General features: G+C 41.4%; 1 protein-coding gene across 3 annotated transcripts; it reads right to left on the reverse strand.

The window, feature by feature from the left end:
* Window positions 1–156: 156 nt before the first annotated feature.
* tspan33b (tetraspanin 33b) lies at window positions 157–21,073 on the reverse strand. 3 transcript variants are annotated; one of them, XM_019894033.1, is made up of 9 exons: window positions 20,612–21,073; window positions 16,809–16,866; window positions 15,916–16,043; window positions 15,692–15,766; window positions 11,165–11,260; window positions 9,015–9,143; window positions 5,666–5,827; window positions 1,145–1,230; window positions 395–461 (listed from the first exon to the last, which is right to left on the reverse strand). In XM_019894033.1, the coding sequence occupies exons 1-8, from the start codon at window positions 20,705–20,707 to the stop codon at window positions 1,162–1,164; spliced, it is 813 nt and encodes a 270-aa protein (XP_019749592.1). In that variant the 5' UTR covers window positions 20,708–21,073; the 3' UTR covers window positions 395–461; window positions 1,145–1,161. The 3 variants fall into 3 exon arrangements, with proteins under 3 accessions (XP_019749593.1, XP_019749592.1, XP_019749590.1); XM_019894034.1 differs by lacking the exon at window positions 1,145–1,230 and having other exon boundaries at window positions 157–461; XM_019894031.1 differs by lacking the exon at window positions 395–461 and having other exon boundaries at window positions 728–1,230.
* Between the last annotated feature and the right edge of the window lie 4,375 nt (window positions 21,074–25,448).

Raw genomic sequence — 25,448 nt, forward strand, 5'->3', positions numbered from 1 at the left:
TAATTATTTTTGTAATAAAAAAAACATTTTTTTAAATCAACACACCTCAGTTTGTGTAAATCTTTTTAGGGCACCAACCACTTTGGTGGGATGGAAACAACAGTACTTGCTGTCAAATGGGCTCTTTTATTTACACTACACAATTCACTTAATCAGACAAACAGTGATTGCTGTTTAAGCGCAACCGACAGTATAGTACATTACGTTTATTTCGCAATCAAGTCACTGCTCTGTATTTCCTATCAAATCTGTATGCAAGAAACCAAGAAAAACCGCACCATCTTATGGATCTTGTGTCTTCTCAGTGGCATTCTTAAGAGGAATCCTCAGTTTATTCTCTTTCTGTAACTTGCTGTTGTCCCCCTCCAAAATGACAGTTTTTTTTTTGTGGGGGGGGGGGGGGGTCGCCCAACTGGGAAATATCAGGAAGGGTGCTGAGGGATGAGTGTAGCATGCTGTACCTGGATAAAAATGACCAGATAACAAATCTAATGTCAGCAAGGCACAAAAGAACACACACACACACACACACACACACACACACACACACACACACACACACACACACACACACACACACACAACAAAAAAGGACACATTACTATATGCGTTTTTATTTATTTAGCTTAATTTGAGATCCAATATTAAGTAATCCAGCACAATTCTATAATGTCGAGTGAAGGAGTAGTTCCACTTAGTCGGATACATATCCTCAATTTTTGAAGTCTCACTTTTATTTTTTGAATATCGCTGGCGGGCAGAATCTTTTTACCTCCAAAATGAGCAGTTTTCAGTAGGCTCCAAACACCATGTTTGTTTAACCATTGGCATTGCATCTCATAGAGTGAGAGCTATTTTCAACATTAGATTGGTCAGTCAAATAAATAAATACCATCCACATGTGTGGACTGAACAATAGTGTAGATTTGTACAACAAAAAAAGGTATATAAAAACCAAATTACGACATTGGAGGTTCAGTGCCATCAATGTTTTTAAAATGGCTCCCGCTTATCAGCTGAGTTTACTCCCATTAAGAAGATCAACAAAATACAACAGGAAGAAAAACTCCTTGTGAGTGCATTTTGAGTCGGACAGGGCACTGCAATTTCCTTTTTACTCCCCTTGCATTCTTCTTTTCCTTACTTAGTCTTTGCTTGTGCTCACGACACGGAGGTAATCTCTTCTTGGATCTGAGAGATCAGGATCTGGGACAGCACAATGCCTGCAATCTAGAGGACAGCGGCGGCTGCTTTAGATGACTCAACAGGCGCTTGTCAAATGTGCAGCCTGTGCCAAGCCTGTCAAGGTGCCTTGTAAGGTTGTCGCAATGCTCATTTGAAAAGAAGATGAAATTGTTCAGGATTCTTATGTTTGGATTTGGTTTGTAATAATGGCAGAGTCAAATTTACAGCATTGTAACCCTTATAGGGCTGCTTCCCTGCCCTACAACGCACACACAAGGACACCCACCTTTAAACTGCAGACTCATTTGGTAACACTGTAAAATCTGCATGCCCGAGACAAAATAACACAACAAAGCTCATAAAAAACAAACAAAAAAAACAAATCCAAAGCATTTATTGTTCCCTCATCAGCGCTTCACAGGCTTGCCTCGTCACCGTTGGGGATCCAACCATGTCAACACAAGAAAGAAAAAAATAGATAGATCGATAGATAGATGCAAAAAACAAAATAATGCCATTACATTATCTTTGGCATTGGCCAAAACTTGAATATGACCACGAACAAGGTTCAGGATTTAGTGTTCAGGGGTTTTAGTGCATAGTTTAACATATCTTCCGAAGATGTACATTTATTCTTCTGTCACACATTAATCTTCAACTTGGCCATGAATCCATAATGTGCAGCCTTATTATCTTTTCATGCAAAAAAAAAAAAAAAAAATCCTTATGTGATTGGGGATTTTGTATACGTGCAAAATTCATAGTCTGTGCAAATATATTGAACCGATTAGTTAACTCATTAACTTTACAACGCTGCATCAACATTTGAAGCTTGAAGGTGATTAATTGCTTATCACGTGTTATTGGCAGCTCGTCTTTCAGTCAGCTAATTTACAGAGGACATTCGATCTGCCTGTCTGGTGCTGTCGCCAGACGTTAACACTTGTGTGGAATGGAGCAGCAACATGCCTGGCCAACAAGCGACACAATCTTCACGCATCCGCGCAGGGTCAAGATTTGGAAATAAGATGGTCGTGGGTGACACGAGAAGTTCAGCTCACTAGCTTTGGCTCTTCCGATCCTCACTCGTCTTAAATTATTCAAACCGGCGACAGCGTTACCACAGGACTGGTGGCCAGCAACGAGTGGAGGGTGCAAAGTGAGGCTTTAGCTGTGTTGCCAAAATGTCATGTCCAACCACGTGCAAACAAAAATTGTGGTAAGTATAACTTTTTTCTGTTTTGTTTTTTTAAATCATATAAGTTGTATGATAGAAAAGACAACCATCAACATCACAACGCTTATGTCACTTTAAACACTGACATCAGCAGGGCCTGGCATTAAATTTTTAGTTCACCAAGCCACTGTGGCTCGTAGTTTCCAGAGTTACACTCAGCATTTTCATGAGCCACAGTTTTTTGTCAGATAATCGGGGTAATGCTCAACCAACCAACCAAGCAACACTTAGGATGGGCAGAGCCTTATGGCAGGAGGCCGGGACAAAGCAACTGTCAGAATATTAAGTATCTACTCTGTTTTTGTCTTACACAAGACATCTTCAAGAATTGCCAAAGATGATCATATTCGATGTTGAGGCTTTGTGTAAATGTATTGCTGGTGTCGGGCCGGAACCTCCTTCATCACAGTTTGGTCATATGGCATATACTTTTTCAAAAATCGAAACTGTTGGTCAGTCCACATGCATGGATGTTATTTTTCCAAATTCTTGACCAATGAAAGCGGTGAAAGTGGCTTGCCCTCTTTGATGATGCAATATCAGGGGTTTAACAAACATGCCGTTTTTGGGTCTCCACAAAAATGTTGATTTTGGAGGTACAGTTGAGGAGTTCCGCCCGACGCCAGTGATATGTCATGTCATATACAGCAGCTGAAACGCAGTATTTCTCATCACTTTTTTTCCCCCCACTAAATATAGTTCCGAAGGTGCTATTGACATGAAGTTTTCACCAAATGTTGGAAACAACCCAAGGAATCTGTACATACAAAGTGGAACAATGAAGATCATAAATAGGTATGTGTAATAATATGAAATTACACAGGGAAAAAGTATTGAACACCCGAAGCAAGTTTGGTGCAAAAACTCACGCAAGGCCATGACAACACCTAAAATCTATCCGTAAACATAACAATCCAGCCCGTCGTCATTGCAAATGAATATCAGCCGGTTTGGTCCTAATTGATGCCCTACAAAAAGATCTCATTGCCAAGGTGTGAGCGAAGACGCATCTCATGATGGGTAAGAGCCATCTCAAGAATATCACAAACTACCATATTTTCCGCACTATAAGGTGCACCTAAAAGCATTCAATTTTCTCAAAAGCCGACAATGCACCTTATAATCCGATGCGCCTTATATATATGAATCAATATTCTGATTTCTTGGATATGTTTTAAATGTTCTGTAAAGCGATTTGTAACAGTTACAGCGGTTGTGAAAGCTCTACATAAATCAAGCTGTATTGTATTTTCTTCAGCATAGCTCCAGCTAGTGGATGCATAACGAAACCGCAGCCACTTTATTGTCGCTTCTATTCTATGCGCCTTGTAACGCGTTGCACTCTACATATGAAAACAGTTTTAAAATAGGCCATTCATTGGAGAGGTGCACCTTATACTGCAGAAAATACGGTAGCTGTTGCAAAACATAACAAAAGCATTGGTTACAGTGGCACGTCTAAGCTTCTGTATGGCGCCATAAGTGGAAAGCCAATCATCCCACCATTAAGTTGCATCAGTTAGGCACTCCTCGCAAGGTTTCTGGCAGAGGAATGCAAAGAATAATAATGAAAATGAATCCGTGGTGGACATTTCAGCAGCCGTATGATCCAAAACATACTGCCAATGAAACTCTCACTCGGTTTCAAAGAACAATAAAAACTGCAAGAATGGCCCTGCCACTCACCCGAGTGGAATAAATCAAATCAAACATCTATGGAAAGAACTAAAATTTAAGGTTCATGTACAACCTTCAAGATGTGAAGACTGCTTGTGTGCTGGAATGGGCCAAAATCACATCAGACCAATGCATGCGACTAGTTATTCCATGCAGGAGACGTCTTTAAGCTGTTCTTGCAAACAAAACCTTTTGTACAAAGTCGTAAATGAAAACCAGTTTGTGTGTTCAATTATGCATGATTTCACATTATTACACACAGTGTAATTTTTGATCTTATTAACTGTAGTTTCTTTGTATGTATGGATGATTTGGGTTGTTCCCAACATCCAGTGAAAATTTCATGTCGATAGCACCCTAGGAAATACACTTAAGTGAGAAAAATGGGGAGGTGTTAAATACTAATTTCAGCCGTGGTATGCATAAATCAATGATTTGCATGGATTTAACTTGTTCTAAAAAATATGTGAGTATGGTTGTACTTTCAACTTTTACATTATCCATCCTGAACAAAACACAAATTGACTCATGTCAGGACAGATCATGTCAGACAGCCATACTGGCACGCAACTGCGTCTTATGCAGTGATAACTTGTCATCGCTGTTCTCTCTCTGCGCCTTTCAGCAACGGCGTCAGCAAAGGGAACGTCAAGTGACCCAACTCCCAAAAACGGGTGAGCCATGATGTTGGTAATGCGGGAAGAAGGGCACTTTGACATTAATTCCAGTCGACAGCAGAGGGCAGTATAATATCCAAATGACTGCACCCTGAGATGGTTGACAAAGGGTGACTTCATCTTCTCAATTCTTATTCCACCAACATTAATAAGAATACCGTGTTTAAACTCCTGTCGGCAGACTTGGCTTCCACTTTTTTGTGCGACAATATTAGTCCCACATCATTGGGGTGAATTGTTCCTGGATTTAGTTTTTTTTGTTTTTGTTTTTTGTTTTTAGATTTGCAGGCATTTGCTTATGCACTTTGCAGCTACAGTCTCTATGTGGAGTCCTTCAAGGCGCATTCCTTCCTTGAAGCTAAACAAATCTTCATAGGTTACTTCATTAGGTGCATCTTATCTTCCAAGTTGTGGGTCGGAACCTACTTACCGGTAATTTTTTTTTCGTTGTTGCATGAATGCAACATCACTTTCGCCCTCCATTTTTGATGCTACTCTTTCTGCTCAGGGTCAAGTCAAAGCTGGAGGGCGAGCCCAGCTGACTTCAGCAAGAGATGGGCTAATGTGTGGGTCATTTTGAGTACGGAGAAGCCATCTCTGTCTTTAGATTTGACTTTGATGAACACTTAAATAATACTTAAGAAGTGATAATGACTGTAATTCACTGCAGTAGAAAGACAAGGATAATAACTACTTTATCTTATTATTGTCCTAAATATGAAGTTGCTGCAGTCGGCTTTCGTAAAGCACACATTCATCAAGAATCTTCAAATCAAATAAAAAACCTGCAGAAATATGAAAGTGCTATTAGAATACTGAAGACTTGAGCATAGATCCTTGTGACATGGGACTATTGACGTAGCTGGTGTTCATGTGCGTGGGCTGTTACCTGAGGCAAGGCCAAACCCAGTGCGAGGGCTCCCACCAGGAACAGATGGGACTCGATCCACAACACGGCTCTGTCTGCACAGCCCACTGGGTAGATTGACTTGTTTACCTCCAGCCGGTCCAAGGTTTGAACCCCAAAGCCACACATAGTGTTGATTACTGCCTGTATGCCAGAAGACAAACCAAGACTGTAAGTCTTTCCTGATGTGAACATTGATGAAAGACTGGTTCTCTGAAGGCAACAGTCACTGTGGGTAGCACTGACAAGGATGTTAACTGTTGTGACGGCTGGGAGAGGGATTTGTCGAAGCCTGTTTACTGCGGAGAATTGGAAAAGAAATGAGGACAATGACAGCAGAGAAATGTTGAAAATCCAGTAAAGGTGCACGTCCATTTGATGTGACACACAAGCTCAAGCAAGTCCCAGAAGCACTGGTGCATTTGCACGACCAGGACAGTAGGGTGCAGCACTGCATCAATTCTCCAAGGATTTGATTAATTGATTTTGCAGTCATGTAAAAACAGGTTGCGACTATGTTTTCTGGGTAGTGTGACATTTAATCAATAGCAGTGGGATGGATCTACTTTGCCCTCGTTAGTTTTCTGTCTTTGGGACGACAGAAAGGAGCTGTCAGGTGTGGCATGTAAGCGCTGGATTTTGTGCACTGCATCTTAGAATGTAAATCGCTGACTGCAAATATGTGTAATCATGCATGCATGAGATCATATTTACATATAAATTATCTGTGTACCAACGTGTGACTTCTGCTCACATTTACAGCAGTCTTTGGTGTATGCATGCGTGCGTGTTTACTCGGTGTTGGCAAAATACTGAATATAAGAGTAAAGGATTTTGTTTGAAGCAGCAATCACTGCCAAAAAAACGGACCTCCAAAGGCTAATGAGATCTAACACAAGAGTGGCAGCGTGCAGACCTCTGCCAAGATTGAATTGATAAGGAAAGTGGAAAGATAAATAAGGACATAAAGCAACTGCTGCTGGCGACCAGTCCAAAGAACATCCTGCCTCCCGCAAAAAGACAACTGGGATAGGCTCCAGTTCAACCAAATGAGGACAAGCAGCATAGAAAATAGGTGTGTGTGTGTGTGGGGGGGGGGGGGGTTAACAGTGCTGTTTTGCTGTTTTGGAATTTGTTCGACCACTAAACAGTGTATGCAATGACAATAATGATTCAATATCAAGAATGCATCCAGAAAGGCAAACGGCAGGCGGCTCCAACCTGCTAACAGCCAGCTAACCCCTGGTGCAAAACCAAATCTTGTCATGAAAATGTCACAAATCCTACAGTGGTGATGATGCAGGGTAATGTGAGACAGCCAGATTGTACCATTTTGGTTTGTGGGACGTGACTCAAAATGTTGTTTATCTGCATGCACAAAAAAAGTAATGGATTCTCACGCAGCAGATACGCTGACACCCTCGACAAGGTTTCATGGAAATCAGCTGTGCCGTTTTTGCACAACCCAGCCAGACGATCTCACAAACAAATAAAATGCTGTCAAGGCAAGACTTTTCTTCACACCTTCTTTGGTGTTGCACTGGCTCTGATTAGATCGTGCCGGCCTATCTAATGTTGTGGCCATCTGGAAATCTTTAGCATAAAGCTGTTGAGACAACGTAAAAAGGCAAATTAAAGTACACCCATGGCTTGAAGTGGGTGCTTTCTGTTTGCAAGGCTGGACACTTCAGTGTAGCCACTTGCGTTTGCTCAGTATTGTTAATACTGTTGAGAATGAAATATGTTGGTGCTCTGGAGAAATAGATCATGTGGTATTGTTTTTTTCAGTCAAAATTTCAAAAAAAAAAAACAATTTTGACAGACAATCAAAGGATTTTGCAGTCATATGCAGGCATTGCCTCAAATCACCTACTTCATGTTAAATGAATGCTTTTCTGAAAATGTCTTTGTTGTAATGAGTTTCTTTCAATCGTGATTGAAAGCAGGCACATATTGTACACAGCACAAAGCAAAAGTGTCTCAAAGAGTTTATCTACTAAAATAATGATCTTTAAAATGTATGTAGTCAGTGTGAAATCTGGGCTTGTTTAGCTGAACACAACAATGGACCACCGCTATTGTCGGGAAATAAGGACTGGGCCGGCCCATAGCAAAAACCCGTGACAAATTGTTTCCCATTATAAGTGCATTGGATTTGTATTTTTTTAACCCTGAAACTCTTGGTCACCGAGCGAATGAGCGTGCAATTGTTCTCTCAGTCACTATGTGTCACAAAGATGGATAGATAGATGAACAAGATGTTCTGTACAAAATAATGTTTGCACCAATTAGGTAAGATTGAATTAATTCCCATGATCACATTATCACTTTCTTTACTTTACTGCTAAGGTTGGTGAAGTTTTAGCACTCTTAAATGGATCTTGTTTGTTGCTCTTTTATGCTACATATTAGTTTTTTCCTGAACAAAACGCTGTTTGGTCCACTTGTGAGTTTTTCACATTGAGACACGTGTGTGTGTGTGTGTGTGTGTGTGTGTGTGTGTCTCAATGTGCCTGAAAGTGAGTTTGCAACTGTCAAATACACACACACATGCACGTGCACACACACACACACACACACACACACACACACACACACACACACACACACACACAGACACACACACACATTTGTTAAAACTGTCATTTAACGGACAGAAGTACAGTACATTATTGAGAAGGATGCAAAATAAGCAACACTTAAAGATGACAGTACAAATAATGAATGGATTGAATGGATGTATATTCCCCAAAATAAAACATTAAAAGCCAATTTGGTGTGATGGTAACACTCCATGACAAAGTCATGCAACCAATGGAGCAACCGTGGTTTACAATGGAAGGCTAGTTTTGTGCTGCTAACAATGTTAGATAGTATTGTAAGCACTGTTTTTTTTTGTTCAATTTGCACATGCATTCTACTACATAACTATTAATCATGACAAGACAATTTTGTCATCGCATGCCATTATGAATAGTTCGAGAATCATACTCATGCATGTTGATGAGGAGTGAGGGGGCAGGATTCGTGAAACCGGTACAATAAATTCTTGCTAGCAGTTTGAACATTTCAAACTACTCGTTTAAATGCATCTCACAGGTTTGCTGAGGCTGGAGTGAAACGCTCATGTTGTGCAGACTCATTCTCATCTGGGAAAGACAGATCACCTTGAAACTTGATTAGCTGTTTCATTACTTTCAGGCAATCAGTCAGCCAATTATGAGTCCTGGAGGATGTCATGTTTGTTTAGCAACTTCAATTTTCCATTCTCACTCCACTGTTTTATATCACTGCTGAGGTTTCATTGAGTGGAAAAAAGGAAAAGACTCACCTCTCCAGGAACGGGAGTGCAGCAAGAGAAAGGAACAGCGCAGCGTTCTGAGCTGGGGTTTTCCTTAGTGCAGTTAAAGTACAAGTTCCATGACCAGTCCGTGTAGTTGTTCCAACCGCAACACTGGAACTGTGTGAAGGACATTTATTATAAATACACAAAATGTGTGTTTGGTAGACTATTTCTCTGCTGCCTGCTAATGATTTTTCTATGATTGGAACGCCTGTTTATTTCCCGAATAGATGATGCCCCATTTGCAGGTCAACAATGCTTGTGGGATGATATACAATATACAGTACTGTATTGTACGTGTTAGGCCCACAAACACGCGCACACACAGTGGGGGCGGGGAAAGTATTTGCCAAATTTCTGATTTCTTTCTATGTCTTGTGTTGTTTTTTTGCACATTTGTCACACCTGCAATTTCTCAAATTTTCCCCGTCCGTCATTCATCAGCGGGTTGAGCACCCGTCCATCATCATCAGTCTGTCATTTTTTTCAAGCCAAACCAAACTGTAATCGCCAGTCAGTCTGTCCGTCACGTTATTTTGACCGTGCTTTAGTCAGTAAAGTTCTCACACACACACACACACACACACACACACACACACACACACACACACACACACACGCACACTTATATACATTTCACATACACTTGTGAATTTTTGGAAATGTTAGGTACAGCGAGAGCATGGTGGTGGCTGCGTGCAGCTATTGTAACCCTTAAAATGTGAAAACGTTTTAAATTAAAGTTTAAAATGACGTACATTAACCAGAATCGCTCTCCGAATTGTGGCCAAGGGTAGGAGCCAATATAAGTCGCTTGCGCTCCGACTCTTGTCTATAAATACTTATCGTCATCTTGATTCTTGGTTCATTGGTGGGTTGCAGCTCTTTGGTGCATACCCCTATCTATTGTACGGGAAGCGCAAAGCATTTCCATACAGTCAATGGAAGCAACCCTAACCCTACTTGTATTCAGCCTTGCAAACAAAGACATGAGACAGGCGGGGCGTTTTCCAGTCAGTTGTCAGTAAAACGGGCATCCGCCAGTGACGGACTGAGCAGTCCATCAGTACTTGACCCTGTCCTTGATGATTCCACTGACTAACTAACCCACTTCTTTTAATGCTTATTCAGTCTTTTTTTTCCCCCCTCATTCGTCAGCAAAACCAGTGTCCGTCAGTACTGCATCCGTGATGGTATAGGGGTGAATTACTGCCCATGGCATGGGTCACTTGGTCATCTGTGAAGGCACCTTTAATGATATGTACATGCAGGTTTTGGAGCATCATATCCGCTATCCCAGTCATGTGTTTTTCAGGTACGCCCCTGCTTATTTCAGCAAGACAAGACACATTTTGCATGTGTTATGAAAGTGTGGCTTTGTCGCAAAAGGGTACTAGACTGGCCTGCCAGCAGTCCAGACCCACCTCCCTTTGAAAATGTGGAGTGCATTATGAAGCACAAAATATTATATCAGGGAGACCAAGGACTGTCGAGCAACTCAAATTGTACACGAAGCAAGAATGGGAAAGAATTCCACCTAAAAAGCATCAACAATGAGTGGCTTCAGTCTGCAAATCCATATTGAGTGTTAAAAGGAAAGGTGGAATAACACAGTGGGAAACATGCCCGTCACATACATTTTTTGGAATGTGTCACAGACATCAAATTTAAAATGACAGGATATCCCCCCCCAAAAAAAATAGTCTGAACATCAAATAACCTGTCTTGTTGTGTATTACAGTGCATACAGGTTGAAAATGATTTGTACATCTTTATATTCTGTTTTTAATTTTATACAATGTCCTAACTTCATTGGCATTGGGGTGTGTAGTATGTATTGTAGAAAGATGGCTTTGCACAACACAGTGATTGCTTTCTGGGGAGGAAAAAACAATGCTCACTTTTGCCAGTGTAAAGGTAGACCACATGATTTGAGCCTCAAAATATACCTGTAGGTAATGCATGTTAAATCTTGCCATTCACGGAGGAGACAATAGCAAACAAAGTCAACATATCTCTGTGGTCACAGGGATATGTTATTTCATGGTTCACGGGTGTGACATGCTCAATCAATCTGTGGTTATGATTATTGTGAAGTCACACAGTAAGTAGGGTCAGAGAGGAATGGATCAGAGCACCTCTTTCTGAATGTAATCCATCAAGTTTTGCAGATCCAGGTCTTCCCTGTAGTGCACAATTCCTTTCTTCACGAACCTTCCCAAAGTGTCACGGGTCTTTTCAAGAGAAACAGAACAGTTTATGAGATGTGGTATTCAGCATCTTGTGGGATACATACAGTTTCTCCACAACTCAGTTTGTATTGCAGCATAATAAGAGTAGGGGTGCAGGCAGCATATAACAATAAAACTATTATTACCTGTGAGATCAATACACCCAATGCATATAAAATACATTATACACATACATGCAGGGTAAGTAACACATTTTGAATGCAAGTTTTCACCATTCTCTGCTTGAGCTAATATAATTCAGACATAGATGAATTATAAATGAAATGCCCTGATTTTTTTGACTCATGAGCAGAATTCCAGAAATAATTGGATGCATTTAGAAATTAAATCCTGCCGCTTCATTCGTGCCTTCTTTCGTCTTCTTTGTGTGCTCCTTTTGAATGGGCCTTCAATTTAAGTTCCTCCCCTCTAAAAATGTCAAAACAAGGTGATACAGATTGAATTTAGATAATATATGATAATGAGAGTGCTGTATGCCGATAACCTGCTGAGCTATAAAATTTCATTTGGCTTGAAATGAACTTCTGTGGGTGTTTTGCGGTGGGCTCCTGGAATTACTCTGATTAGAGCATGTGGAAAAGCAAATTCTGCTGATAAACACACCGAGCTCCATCTCAATTTATTTTATCCCGAAGTAGTTTTGCTAAACAGTTCATGCTGATCTCCCCCCTCCCCACATGCTGTGTGTGCTTGTGGACCTTGGGACCTAACATCATCTCCTCATGTCATTAGTTGCAAAGTCTCCTTCAAGGGATCTGTTGAAATGGAACATTTGGATCCGCTTTGAAGTGCTGAAGCATTTGAATCATTTAGCGATGCTGGGAGGGTTGTTAAACTGTTCTGTTTAGCAGCAGGCAGTCTGTGGACTGACAGAGTGCACAGTGGAGGGTGGCAAGGTATAATAGGCACAGTTTACATTGTAAGGTTAGAGTGGAAATCATATTTAAAGCTTTGTTTATGACAAAATAAACGTGGAAGCCAGCTGGTATATTCAGACTAATAATTTGATTAAACTAATCAGCAGAAGCAGTTGATTTACTTCCCTCGTTTGGGTCTCTATGCAATCAGATTGTTCGAAGCTTTTCACACCCAGCACAGCAGTTCTCTCTCTCCTTGTCTGTTGCTGAATGTAGACCAAAACAAAAAATGCACATACCAAAACATGGGGAGAACATGCAAACTCCACACAGGAAGGCCGGAGGTGGGATCGAACCCACAACCTCTGCACTGTGATGCGCTAACCACTCGACTACCGGGCCGCCCACACACACACACACACACACACACACACACACACACACAATGAACAACAAGTATGTGTTTGAGTCATCCTCATGCAACTTTCAGCACGATATATATTTTTCTTTTACAGTTATCTTGTTTTCCAGCAATGATTTTACAGATCACGAGTGCGTGCGAAGGTGGAAGAGATTCACAACACATTCATATCGTCAAAGGGGGCGGTACCGAAACTTATGACGTGGCATCGGACTCTGTTTCTCCTAAACTAATCAGCTTGTATCAACTGGTGCTTTCCGAAGGTCTGTGTGTCTCCACATTGTCTCCACTAAGGAAGTACTGATATCATCAAGTGATTGATGAATCAATCAAGTGTTTGATGATTCAAGGGTGCAAAGGTCTACTTGCCGGCATGAAGAGAGGAGGCAGGGTGTGTGTTCTCATGCTGACATGCACACACACACACTTATTTATTTATTTATTTATTTATACTCAAATACTTTTTTATGGAAGTGTCTGTTCCTAATTGGGTAATAAAATCTCTTTGCAACCCACAAAGACTAACATGTAACCGGGGATTTTTATAATGCCATGATATCAAAAGTCGGCCAAGTGGCACAAGCTGACGTCCTCAGCATTACCTGAGGGACATTCACTTGCTAGGCTATGGTAATTCACTTCACTTCATTACGCGTTGTATTAATTGTTACAAGGTGCACCACAGTTTGATCTCACCAGGGTTGAGGGTGAGCCTATTCCAGCTGATTTTGGGGAGCAGGCAGGGTATACCCCGGACTAGTCACCACTCGCAGGTCTTGAGTGATTACCTTGCGGCACAAGGCATGCTTAGCAGCTGACGTACTAATTGTTTTTCATCTGACGGTTTTACTGTATATTTATATTTATATTTATTTTTTTCTTTTCATAGAAAAGTAGTCAGTGACACATGGCTCATTCCAGTTTACATAGAAATATTAGGCCCCACCCGGAGTCACCTTGTTACTCTAGTTTAATGACCTAAAAGAGTATTTTAAAACCTCTCCCTTTAAACGACCGTTGTTGGAAGAATGTATTCACATAATATTTAATATTAGCAGCCATTGCTCATATATGTTTCAAAATGAAATGATTAAGCAGGTTAGTGTTGACAATTTACAATCACAATAATGGCTTGTGTGTTAAAGTTGAGCTCATAATGACACTCAGAGTATGGATGTGAGACAATTAATTGGGCAATTATTATTTTTGCTCTTCTAGGATACACTATAATCGCATCTGGCCCACACATGCAGCCTTCGTGGACACACATCATCTTAGTGACTGCCATTGTTCAGTAAATGACATCCATATTAAATACACAAAAATAACAAAGACTTTAATGAGGTTAATGTTCTTTTTTTTAATGGCCACAGAAAGACGCCGCTCTCGTGTTTTTTTTGGTTCATTGTGACATGCCACAGACATGCCAAACAGCCACACCTCGTCAATTTTATTTCATTGAAAAATATGGAATGTGTTTTACAATTTCATTTCATGTTCCCGTGCCTCACGTTTGCAACAAAAGACTCAAAGCAGAATGACTCCTGAAAAGGTCATCCATGTTGTTTGTTGAATAAATGAGACATTTCATAACAATACAACCTACCATATATCACTTGAACACTCCCACATGCTAATTTACTATTCGTCATGTGATCATTTGAACTGCCGCCAATTTGCATGCTGTACAGTTGAGGTAGCTTAAGGTCAGCACTAGAATGTATTAAAATATGAGCTACAGCAAACCCACAAGGAAACTTGCAAATTGTTTGCATGACACCTCACAATAACTTTTAATGCAAATCAGATGTAGAAACTATATTCGGTATGTTATATTATTGAAAAACACTGGCTTCGTGCCTGCGGTGTACCATTTTAGGTTAGTAGTCCATTGCTACGCAGCACGCTCATGGATTGATATGAACTCAAAAAAGTCTTTCACTCAATTAACATAACTGATAGAGACAGCCTATGAGCTGTTTTAAGACAGTACATCATGTATCACAGGAATCTCAAGATTATCAGTGTATTGTGTTGCCACTATACAAACGGTGTTAAATGTACAGGCAGAGATGGGCATTCCATCCCTCGGACGTAACGGCTGATACTTCTGTCCCAGACGGACGGCCAGCAGGACGAGAAGTTTTTTTCGAAAGGACGTATTAAGCAAGGACGGAAGTGGGTTTTTGTCCCTCCCTTTAATTGTTCCTAACCGGGTTAAGTTTGTGTCGTCAGGAGGCAAAATAACAAAGCCAGAGTGTCGCCAAACACTGTCTTTTCTGAACAGGCTATTTCAGCTCAACAGTATTTTAATAGCAACACTTCAACCTACAGTCCAGTCAGAGAACATAACAAAGTGCCGATGACTATTCACTAACGATCACTCCAGCCGGTTAAGAAAGCTGACTGAGTTGTATGTCTCTCGGTTCCCACGTTGATGGCTAGGATTTCTAAAAGAGCAGTTTTTATTCATCTTATCTGATTTGATCATCGTAACTATTGTTGTGTTGTGAAATAGTAATGTTGAGTTGCTTATCACTAAGACATTACAAATATAAAGAAACAGTACAGTGACGTCATTTTTGTTTACTTGATGGCCAGTCTTGTCTGCACCGCCAATCACGGCGTGACTGAAAATAAGGTTCGGTAGGCAGGCATATACACGATGAATATGTCGATGTTTGCATGCAAGAGTCCTGCACATTTTTCAAAGTTTGGCACTGTGTAACGTTGCAAGACATGTTATGTGTTTTCTATTTAATGGACGAGGCTTTTCTCTCATGAAGTGACATAAGCTTTTTAGTGAGCGCCTCTATGAAGAGGAAAACACTTTAAAATCTCGAATACTAGGGCGATCGTTCTAATATTTCCTTGATGTGAGCATTAACTAACGATGTGAACATAAATTTTGGTGACCATCGATGGCAGTTTTGGCACAATCGGCGACGCTTGGATTCCTACATTACGGGTTTAGACTGTCATGTTGCATCACTGTATGGCAAGTGAGAAAGGACATAGATAGAGTAGAAACAGTACAATGAAATCCTAGACCCAATAACGTGGCCCCAGAGGGACTTGCTATATTAATTTTATGTTATAAAATGAATATGCGAGTTACCACAAAGAGGCACATACCTGGTCTGAGTAAAAGAAGCCCAGTATTGCTATGACCAGCTGGGTGAGGAAGACCAGTGTCAGAGTTAAAGAGAACTGAAAACAGAAAAGACAAATGTGACTAATCTTTGTGAGACAGATTTGTCAATATTGTTCAACTGAAAGACCGCCCTTGAGATTGGATTGATCCTGTCGCTATACGGGAAATGCGTCAATATTTGTGAGGTGTCTATTAAGAATATTACTGTTTTGAGGAGGTGAATGTTTTCTCTGAGGGCTCCAATACAGCCACAGAAAGTGATGAAGAACATGACCACACCCACTACAATTAGGATGACAGCCGGGTCGATCAGGAACGTGTCCCGCACAGTGTCTGGTAAAAAGACAGAAATGGGACAGGCTCTGGTTAGTGAGCAGCTGTCTGTTATTTTCCATTCTCTTATCTAAGCTTTTCTATCACCTAATACGTATACAACAGCCATACATTTATAAAATATATTCCATTATGTTATGCCCCCTAAAATCCCCACTTTAGCTGAACGAACTATGAGATCCTTTGTGGATTATTAAGGGCAACTGCAAGCAGTGCAATGAATCCACGTTGCTCCTTTGTGTCCCCCATCCATCCATCCATCCATCCATCCATCCATCCATGTTCTCATCCACTTATTCTCACAAGGGTCGCGGGGTGTGCTGGAGCCTATCCCAGCTGTCTTTAGGCAGTAGGCAGGGGACACCCTGAACTGGTTGCCAGCCAATCACAGGGCACACATAGACGAACAACAATTTGCGCTCACAATCACACCTGGGGACAATTGCAAGTGTTTCATTAACCTGCCATGCATGTTATGCTGGAATGTGGGAGGAAACCGGAGTACCCGGAGAAGACCCACGCAGGCACGGGGAGAACATGCAAAATCCACACAGGAAGGCCGGAGCCGGGATCAAACCCTGCACCTCTACACTGTGAGGCGGATGTGCTAACCAGTCGACTATTGTGCCGGCGCCCTGCACTAACCATTGAATATGACTGCATGAGAACATTATTCCAAAACCATGCATGATAGGTGAATTAAACATTCATCACATTAAGTAAAAAACACATGAGAATAGGGCTTGGTAAAAATTAATACAGTACCTGTGGCTTTCTGGACTTTAGCATAAACACCGATTGCAACTATCAACAAGGAGAAAACCTGGGGGAGAAAAAAAAAACACCTTTTAATCTATGGCCAAATTCGACATGAAATGTGGACAATGGTTTTTGAGACACCTAAAGGGGGAAATGAAAGAAAATATTTAGCAGCCAACTCTACTGGGAAGGTTTGCTCAAAGCTTTTGCGGTTGGATATTGTCCATTCATTTGTGAGGTCTGAGGCCAAAACAATCCAAGGTTGATATTCTGCTGGAACAGAAAAGTTGCCATAAAGCTCGAACTATACAACTGTCCAAAATCTAAAGGTCAAGTTTGAAGAATTGAACTTCAAGGAGGAAACACAACTAATTAATATGTGAAATGTTATTTACTTGTTTTGTTTTAGACTTCTTCATTATCATGGAGACGCTTGACAGTAACATGCTCCCTCTCAGTATTGATGACATTTTATGTGATCTATTTTAGCGAAGTTGGGGCCAGGAGAAATTTCACTGGAGCTCAAAACACTGCTGTTAGAAACGACTGAAGTTTTTTTTTTTTTTTTTTCTGACATAGCCATTCTCTTTGCCTCTGGCATTTTGCTGACCTATGCTACTTGTCACCGGTGAGGTTTTGATCATCACATCTAAAACGATTTTCTCACATCCGAAAGCGTTTGTTTTAAGGTACCGAGAAGAAACAAAAATGCGTGGAAAGACGAGCCCACATCCGCTCATTCATTTTACAGTACAGGTTTGCGTATTGTTGTGGCTACTTCATGTTTGTTTGGACTCATGCAGGGGTAACATACTCAACACTAAAATGAGTAACCTATTTGCCAGTTAACTTAAGCAGGCGGCTTACACAATATGCACGTGTCATTTGTGGAAAGATGCTCACGCTACCACACGTTTAGACGAAGCGTCATGATTGGATAAGATGGTCTTTATCAAACACTGTACGTCCAAAAAAGAAGAAATAGGCTGTTGATGTGAAAAAGGAAGAACGTTTATTTTCCAGCACTCGATTGTGCTTTTAAATGTACGATACCTCCATTGATTGAAAATAGATTAGAATAGAAGAAGCCTTTATTTACATCACAATCCACAGTAGCCTTTTTTTCTTTTTTTTCACATTAAATTAACTTGCTGCTGTAGTCGAACAACTCGATGTAACAGTAAACAATTTTACCAAAGGTTTACATATTCTTTTTCAAAAATATTAGCTTGTTTAAACAGTCTGGCAGCTGCGCGCTCCGCAATAATAAGTAATTCTTCGCGCATGAGGAGATTTATGATTGAGTTTTTTTTTTTTACTCCGTGACCTCTGCATTGTGAGTCAGATGTGTGAAATGTCCCACTCCAACTGTGTCACCAGATTGTGAACTTGTATTGTTCAATTATTATAAAATCCGAGATGTTATGCAGAGCTACTTTCTTTGCCTTTCTATATTACGTGATCATGTTATGAAAATCAAACAAGCACCACTTGACCTTGGTCAGAAAAAAAAAACATTTCTCATATGAATGTCTTTTCTTCGCTGAACTTGAAATGTTGCCATCGTTTGGGAACAAACGGCAAATGTGTTTGAGAGATGAGAAGGGGGTGAAAGCAGGAAGGAGGGATCAAGGGGTGGCTTGTGTGAGGAGCTTGGCATTCTCTGTGCTTAAAGCCAAACACAAGAAAACCCTTACGGATAAAAGAACAGGCATCACAAATGAGGTGTGGGCAGCCCACGCTGTGCCCCAACACAATGAATGAAGGCTGTAAGAAGTTACTGGAGTAGGGGTGTGGATGTTGTGATCTGCTCAGGGTGCCAAAATTCTAAACAAACAAACAAACAAACAACTAGAGCTTTCCCTTGTTCAAATGGTCAAGGCTAATTTCTCTACTCTTCTTCATTGATTTCTCAACTTGTGTAATATACCATACAGTATATTTTACGCTCCCTCGTATTCACAGCTATACATTGAAAAATAACTGTGTTTCTGCAACAATCCATGATGATGATTTGTGTTGTTGATGATTTGTAGCTGTGCTGACTTGAGGCCTAATTTGAGTTGAAGAAACGTGCTTATTTCTTATATTTTGTATTCCACTTAAGTAGAATGTGTTCCCGGGGTTTTAGCTCTCTTCACAAAAGAGCAGCAGACAAAAGAAAACGTTCTCATTTTGTACATGCACCGTTGTGTTTTAAAGATTTTTCAAGTCAGTTTTCTTTCTTTTGCTTTAAGGATATTGTTGGTTGTGTAGGAGTGAGGCCAGTGGCGTACCCATTTTCCACTCTTCCACGATGTTTTTATGAGTATTCAACACATGCAGGGTGAATATAAGCCTGCTCGGTTTTTCAGGCTTTTCAAAGAGATGAATCAGGTGAATTGTGCAGGGACGTGAAAGCCAGATGAACGGCGCCATGGGGAGCACGAAGACAAAAGGCCTGATGGATTAGCGCCACAGTGTTCACTTCCAAGCTCATGTCCCAAAAAACAAAGTCAACAGCCAGGCCATGTGCCTGCTGGTGTTGCAGTTACTGTACTGCTGAAAACACAGCATGAATGTGAACTGTTTGTCTTACTGGGACCAGCCCGCAAGTAATGGGGGTGCAGCGTGCAACAAATGGTTATTTAGAAAGACTCATGTGGAATCTCGTCATACAGAATGTCTCGAGTGAGGTTCCCGAGTTGCTCATTTATCGAGTCACGGTTGGAGTGCTGCTGCGGACAAACGTGAAAATGGCAACTAGTGATTGAAGAGATGCGAATCAGCTTCCTGGCTACTATCAAGGGACTGCCCCCCCCCCCCTCACCCCAGCTGATGTCTCTTCTCTCATGCATGCATGCGTGTGATCTGGCTCTGTGTTTACAGCTGAGTATACCATAATAATAATTGCGGTTCGTGCCGCGACGTCCCGACAACTCTGTGGATGTTTCCAGCTAGGCTGACTGCCATTCGGAGCTTTGTTGGCATTTCTCAACATCTGAAGGGTAAATTTAGCCCGTGTAATCACAGTTGGCTTGTGCATTTCAATGGAAAGGCATTGTGCCCACCACCCGAGGCTATCCAATCTCACTTTTTCTCGATTATTCACTACATTCCTTATTTTCAGACACTTCAGGGAATTCAATTTCTTGGACGTGAAGAAACACGATACTTTGTTTGCTTATGATTGTTTGTTTGATTATAACATCGATATTAAATATGAATTGGAACTCCCCCCCCCCCCCCGGAAAAAAAACCCCTTGAGGCTGTATAATTGCTCCAATGCCCGTGTCTGTTTTCACAGAAAGCCAAAGAATCTGAGCTGTGATAATGAGAGAAGAATGAGCGCTCACTGGACACTAGTCACTCAGTCCACTCACAGGTTTGGTGGTATACTGCATGTGCAAATGTAAAGGTAAGGAATGCAGTTAAAAACATGCAACATTCAGCAATATAAAGCTTCAGCTCCGGTACATGTGCTTTGCATCGTTGCGACAATGACTTGATTATAAAATGAAAATAAACCACTCAGCATTTGTCACCGTGATAGAAGACCAAGCAGAAAATGAAAACAGGCACCAGCGGGGGAGGTGAGGTGCCCCTGCAATTTTTTTTTTCCGCAGACACAATCGAAATTATATTTCTTCATTTATTATTAATAGAATTTGCACCATGGATTGATTCATGTAACCTGCTCTGTGGGTTTGAATGGACTATTTAAGAAAGCCCTCGCACCTCGCTGCTATCTGATGATACCATGACTGTGCGGTGCTCAGCAATTTACAAAATCTGTCCGTTGCTTGTTGTTTTTGTACAACTTTACTCACCCAAAATAAGAAGCTGAAAAAGAAGAGAAAATATCGAATCCAGGGGTTGACGAAGGAGAACGTCTCTGCTCGATCCAGGTGATGCTTCCTGTCCATTGCTTATTTTGGCTCTTCCAGTCTGGCACATCAAAGCACAATGAGTTTAGCTCCAAAAGAGCAATCAGATTCACTTAACCGCCATATGAGTCAGTGAGGAAGGGGCTACATTTGGGTGTCAGGCAGTTTTAAAAAAAGAGGCGGGGGGAGGGGGCAGTGACATGACCACATGATACTGGTGTAGCCCAGAAACATCCACATAGACCTGAAGGTGAGAATAAACAAAGTATTTGTGAGTGACTACATCTAAACAGTTTTTTGTCCACTTTCACATCAGAACTCTTCATTCCTGCACGTTTAATCTTTTAGTATTATTGATTTGGGTGTTTTGGTCCAGAATACAAAATAGGAGCCTTTCTCATGCAATAAGCAATACAACAATAGGGGGCTGAAAAAAGATGGAACAATTTTCATTTCATATCGTCAAGGTTGTCATTGCAACATGGTGAATCAGCACGGTTAGCACATCTGCCTCAAAATCGAAGGTTGCTTCGGCTCAGGCCCTCCTGTGTGGAGTTTGCATTCCCTCCCCATGCTTAATACGGGCTTCTGTTATCCCTGTGCACTTTGCTTCCTCCCATATTCCCAAAACATGTACATTTGGTTAACTCATGACTCGAATAGATCAATTGAGTAGGAACGAGTCGAGGGTTTACCCTGCTCCTCTCTCCCAAAGGCAACTGGAACATACAGAAATACACACGCACGGACGCACGCGCGCGCGCGCTCACACACACACACACACACACACACACACACACACACACACACACACATATATACATACACACGTACTGTGTATACTGCATCGCCAAAGGCACATAAATGCAAGATGATTGATCTCCTCGTTTTAAATTGGGCACTGTCCCTAATCCCATCATAGCTTTACCTGCGGTGGGATGCTACTGAATAGAAGATTCAACATTGTTGTAACTAACGAAGAGTGAGGCAAAAGCTCCTTGCTATCTTCCACTTATCCACATTCGTCTTCAGGCACACAATCTTCTCCTAGCGTACATTCCCTGGCCAGATGAGTATGATCCTTCCAATGTGTCCTGGCTCTGCCTCTGCCTTCTGGCAGTGGGACACAGATGGAAGAAAACTACCGGTACCTCAAAAGAAAACAGCCTCAACTGATTCCTATGACTGTGGAAGAGCAGCTTTTATACTGAGCGGTCTCCTGAGCTCCTCATCCTTATCCCCCTTCCCCCTAGAAAAAGGATGACCAGGAAAACTAAATTGTGTGCCCAGTGTCACTAATCTTTCACTACTATGAACCATTTTCTGTCATTGACAATACAGAATCATACTCTATAATTACTGTACAAAACAGGTCATAAAATTGTGCACTTCAACAAGAATCAGACATTGAAAATACATCCGGGACTTTAATGTGCTCATTTTCATTCGAGTAATCACAGAAAAATAACACTGAGTTGTGGAGATGGAGCTGACGAGGCAGGAGGTGAAGATGAGTTGAATTAACAGTTTATTCTCCATTTCACAAAAAATATCAAAGCACAGCTCCTTGGTGAATTACTTTCAGTGTAATCATCACGTCGTAAAAATAAACCTTTTTCCCCCTATGCGGAAACCACTGATACACAACTTTAATTGAGTGATGTCAAATTCATTAATAATAAAAACAAACTGCCGGATCCAAGCGTTGCGTTCAGTGTGAAACAAAGCATCGCACGGCTTAACTATTATCTTGGACAGCAGCGATAACATATACGGTAGTTCTAAGAAGACCAATGTGGTCATCACAACTGTTAATGGTAAGAATACGTTGTTGCCAAAATCATACAAGAAAAAAAAATCCTTGTGTTTCCCAGGCAACATCATACCTGACGTTCATGCGACACTGCTCTCAAACTTTAAGTGCCACCTGGAGAATCTTCTCCAGTGGTTTGTTGTAACACAAGCAAGAAGTTGCATAGGCATGTTGCTTTTTGGGCTTACGCTTTTTTTTTTTCCACAAATTGCAAAGAGCACGTTCAATGTTTTGGTGGTCTTTTTTAATGAAGACTTTCCGGCTGATCCCTCTGTGTTAATGATCCCTGGGTTAGACGCTGGGAAGTGTACCATTGTCACAACAGCGTGGTTTCTCAGAAAGTCTGGTCCAGGTGCATGAAGATGAGAGCCCAAAAAAACAGACTCAACTTGTGGTTGTTAGCACAACCCCCAACAAGTTCCCAAGCTGCGCAAGACATTTGAAAACACTGTGGGGGCTTATGGTGGTTTAGAAAAGGAACTGTTCAAATAGACCGCTACAGGAAACAAAAGCTGTTGCAATGAATGGCTTGCTGCTTCTTCTGATGTTGCACAGGAAGTCGCTTCCATAACTGTTTCTTCGTGAGAGTCCTCAGGAATAAAGTGGAAAATGATTTCTCATTCAATTGAAGCAGAGTGACAACATGGTGTTCCCATCTCCAGGCCATTTTCACTTCAATGTGCTTTTCTGACTGTGCGGCTTCTCCCATTGGATGAAAGTCTGTCATTTAAGTACCTTCATTTCAGATACGTGCTGTGACTCGAACAATCCTAAAACGTATAATCTTGCTACTGTTGCCAAATGTAAAATGTACAATTTACATCCTTGAAAAAGAGCCAAAACTCTCTGGATCCCTTTTGACACACTGCCTCAGCACCTCTACCTCTTTTTAAGACATTGACACTTTCATAATCCTTTGACAAATTGGAGTGCTTTTATCCTGAACTCGAGACTATGCTTTGACAAATAGCACAGCATTTCCAAGTTCTCAATCAGTTTAATGGCACATATTTGTTGTGGCTGACTAACTTGTGACGGTTGAAGCCACTTGATTTCAATTAGCTGCAGCACGGCAGACACACTTTTATTTTATTTTTTTTTAATGGACAACAGTGGAACACATTCACAAGCACAGTGTTCTAATTAAATGACCTGTGTTGGATTTATTTCAGACGAAATAAAAACCCAAGAACTTTTCCCAAATTAAAGTGTGCTTTGTCTTTTTCATGAATGTCGATGACATTCAAACATCTCTGGAAAACTCGATTCCATAATCTATCGACAGCTTCCACTGCAAATGAACCACATCTCTTTGTTAAGGCCTCCCAGCAACTTGCGCGGGGTGGGGCTCTCAGAGGTCGAGAAGGAGATTCAATGCAAACGACAAACGCCTAAGTCCCCGTACTTGGAAAAAAAGGACACTGAAATGAAAGTGCTTAAATGACAGACCAAAGACATTAGGAGAATCTTCATCGCCAGAAAAGTGTACAGCTGCCTCTTACATGTGTGGGAGAATATCGGCCACTTTGACATTGTCATTGAGTGGGATGTTTACCCACACTGAAGTCAGGCGAGTGAACCTCCACACCAGGGGTCACCCACCTTGTTGAAAGTAAGACCTCATTATTGAGTACTGATTAATGTGTTGGGCTATTATTAGTTTGATACACTTCTCCGAAATAATAAATCCGCTCAAACTGGCAGAGGATACTGTGGACGGGTGCATACTCAACCTACACAAGGCTCAGACACCATTTCTTACATTCACATATATTACTGGGTGGGAATTGAATCCATACTGCCTGCACAGAGGTCTGTCAAGTCAAGTGCTACGTCACTAGTGAGGTGTCAAAACTGACATGAATGAAATGAGCAGAAGGTAAGGTGAAATGCTGTGATGGGGGTGTTGGGGGGGCTGCATTCAAACTCCATTCTGTTCACATTATTTGATGACGTGTTACAAAATTCTCTGTACAATATATTTCATCGAAGGAACAATGATGAACAGGCGGATCGGTGCAGTGTCTGCTGTGATGCGGACTTTGTATCGGTCTGTCGTGGTGAAGAAGGAGCTGAGCCAAAAGGCGAAGCTCTCAATTTACCGGTCAATCTACGTTCCAACCCTCATCTATGGTCACGAGCTATGGGTCGTGACCGAAGGAACGAGATCCCGGAAATGAGTTTTCTCCGCAGGGTGTCCGGGCTCTCCCTTAGAGATAAGGTGAGAAGCTCGGTCATCCGGGAGGGGCTCAGAGTCGAGCCGAAAAGGGCATGTCCCACCAGCAGGAGGCCCCGGGGACGACCCAGGACACGCTGGAGAGACTACGTCACCCAGCTGGCCTGGGAACGCCCAGGGATCCCCTGGGAAGAGCTCGAAGAAGTGGCTGGGGAGAGGGAAATCTGGGCTTCCCTGCTAAAGCTGCTGACCCCGCGACCCGACCCCGGATAAGCGGTAGAGAATGGATGGATGGATGGAACAATGATGAAAATGAAAAGGCCAGCGTGGAAAGCCACAATGAACTTCACTCGCAGTCACACATGGGATTTAGAACAATTAGTTTAAAAATTGGATCAACCTGCACACAAAAATATTTTCCTGCTATTTCTGTGCTGTAGAAACATTGGTTTCTTCGTGTTCTTTTATCCTTCTTGTCATCATATGGACCACTGACTACCACTGTACAGGTATTGGCATTCTTTTTGTATTTTTTTTTTAATGGTAATTTCATCACAGGCTCCTCATGAAATATGTTCTTGTGATTTAATATGTACTTTTCTGACCTCCCTCAAATAATAAAAGAAATCATCAAGCACACTTCTGTCAGCACCGGCTAAGCTATACAATGCACAATGAAGATGGCTCGTTAAAAAAAAAAAAAAAAAAAAAAGCCAATGAGTGGATGGAATTTTTTGACAGTTTCCTTTATTTAAAAAATAGTTGATTTGAAGAAGAAAGCCAAGGGGAGT

The sequence above is a fragment of the Hippocampus comes genome, unplaced genomic scaffold, assembly GCF_001891065.2.
Source record: "Hippocampus comes isolate QL1 unplaced genomic scaffold, H_comes_QL1_v1.1 scaffold104, whole genome shotgun sequence".
Classification (NCBI taxonomy): Eukaryota; Metazoa; Chordata; class Actinopteri; order Syngnathiformes; family Syngnathidae; genus Hippocampus; species Hippocampus comes.

What these genes read in the sequence shown, in the direction of transcription:
- tspan33b (XM_019894033.1), bottom strand. Translation starts at nt 20,707, where the DNA reads ATGGACAGGAAGCATCACCTGGATCGAGCAGAGACGTTCTCCTTCGTC. An exon ending in GCTTCTTTTACTCAGACCAG is followed by an intron (nt 11,261 to 15,691) that starts GTATGTGCCTCT and finishes TCTCTTGAAAAG; the next exon opens with ACCCGTGACACTTTGGGAAG. An exon ending in GCACTCCCGTTCCTGGAGAG is followed by an intron (nt 5,828 to 9,014) that starts GTGAGTCTTTTC and finishes TCTGGCATACAG; the next exon opens with GCAGTAATCAACACTATGTG.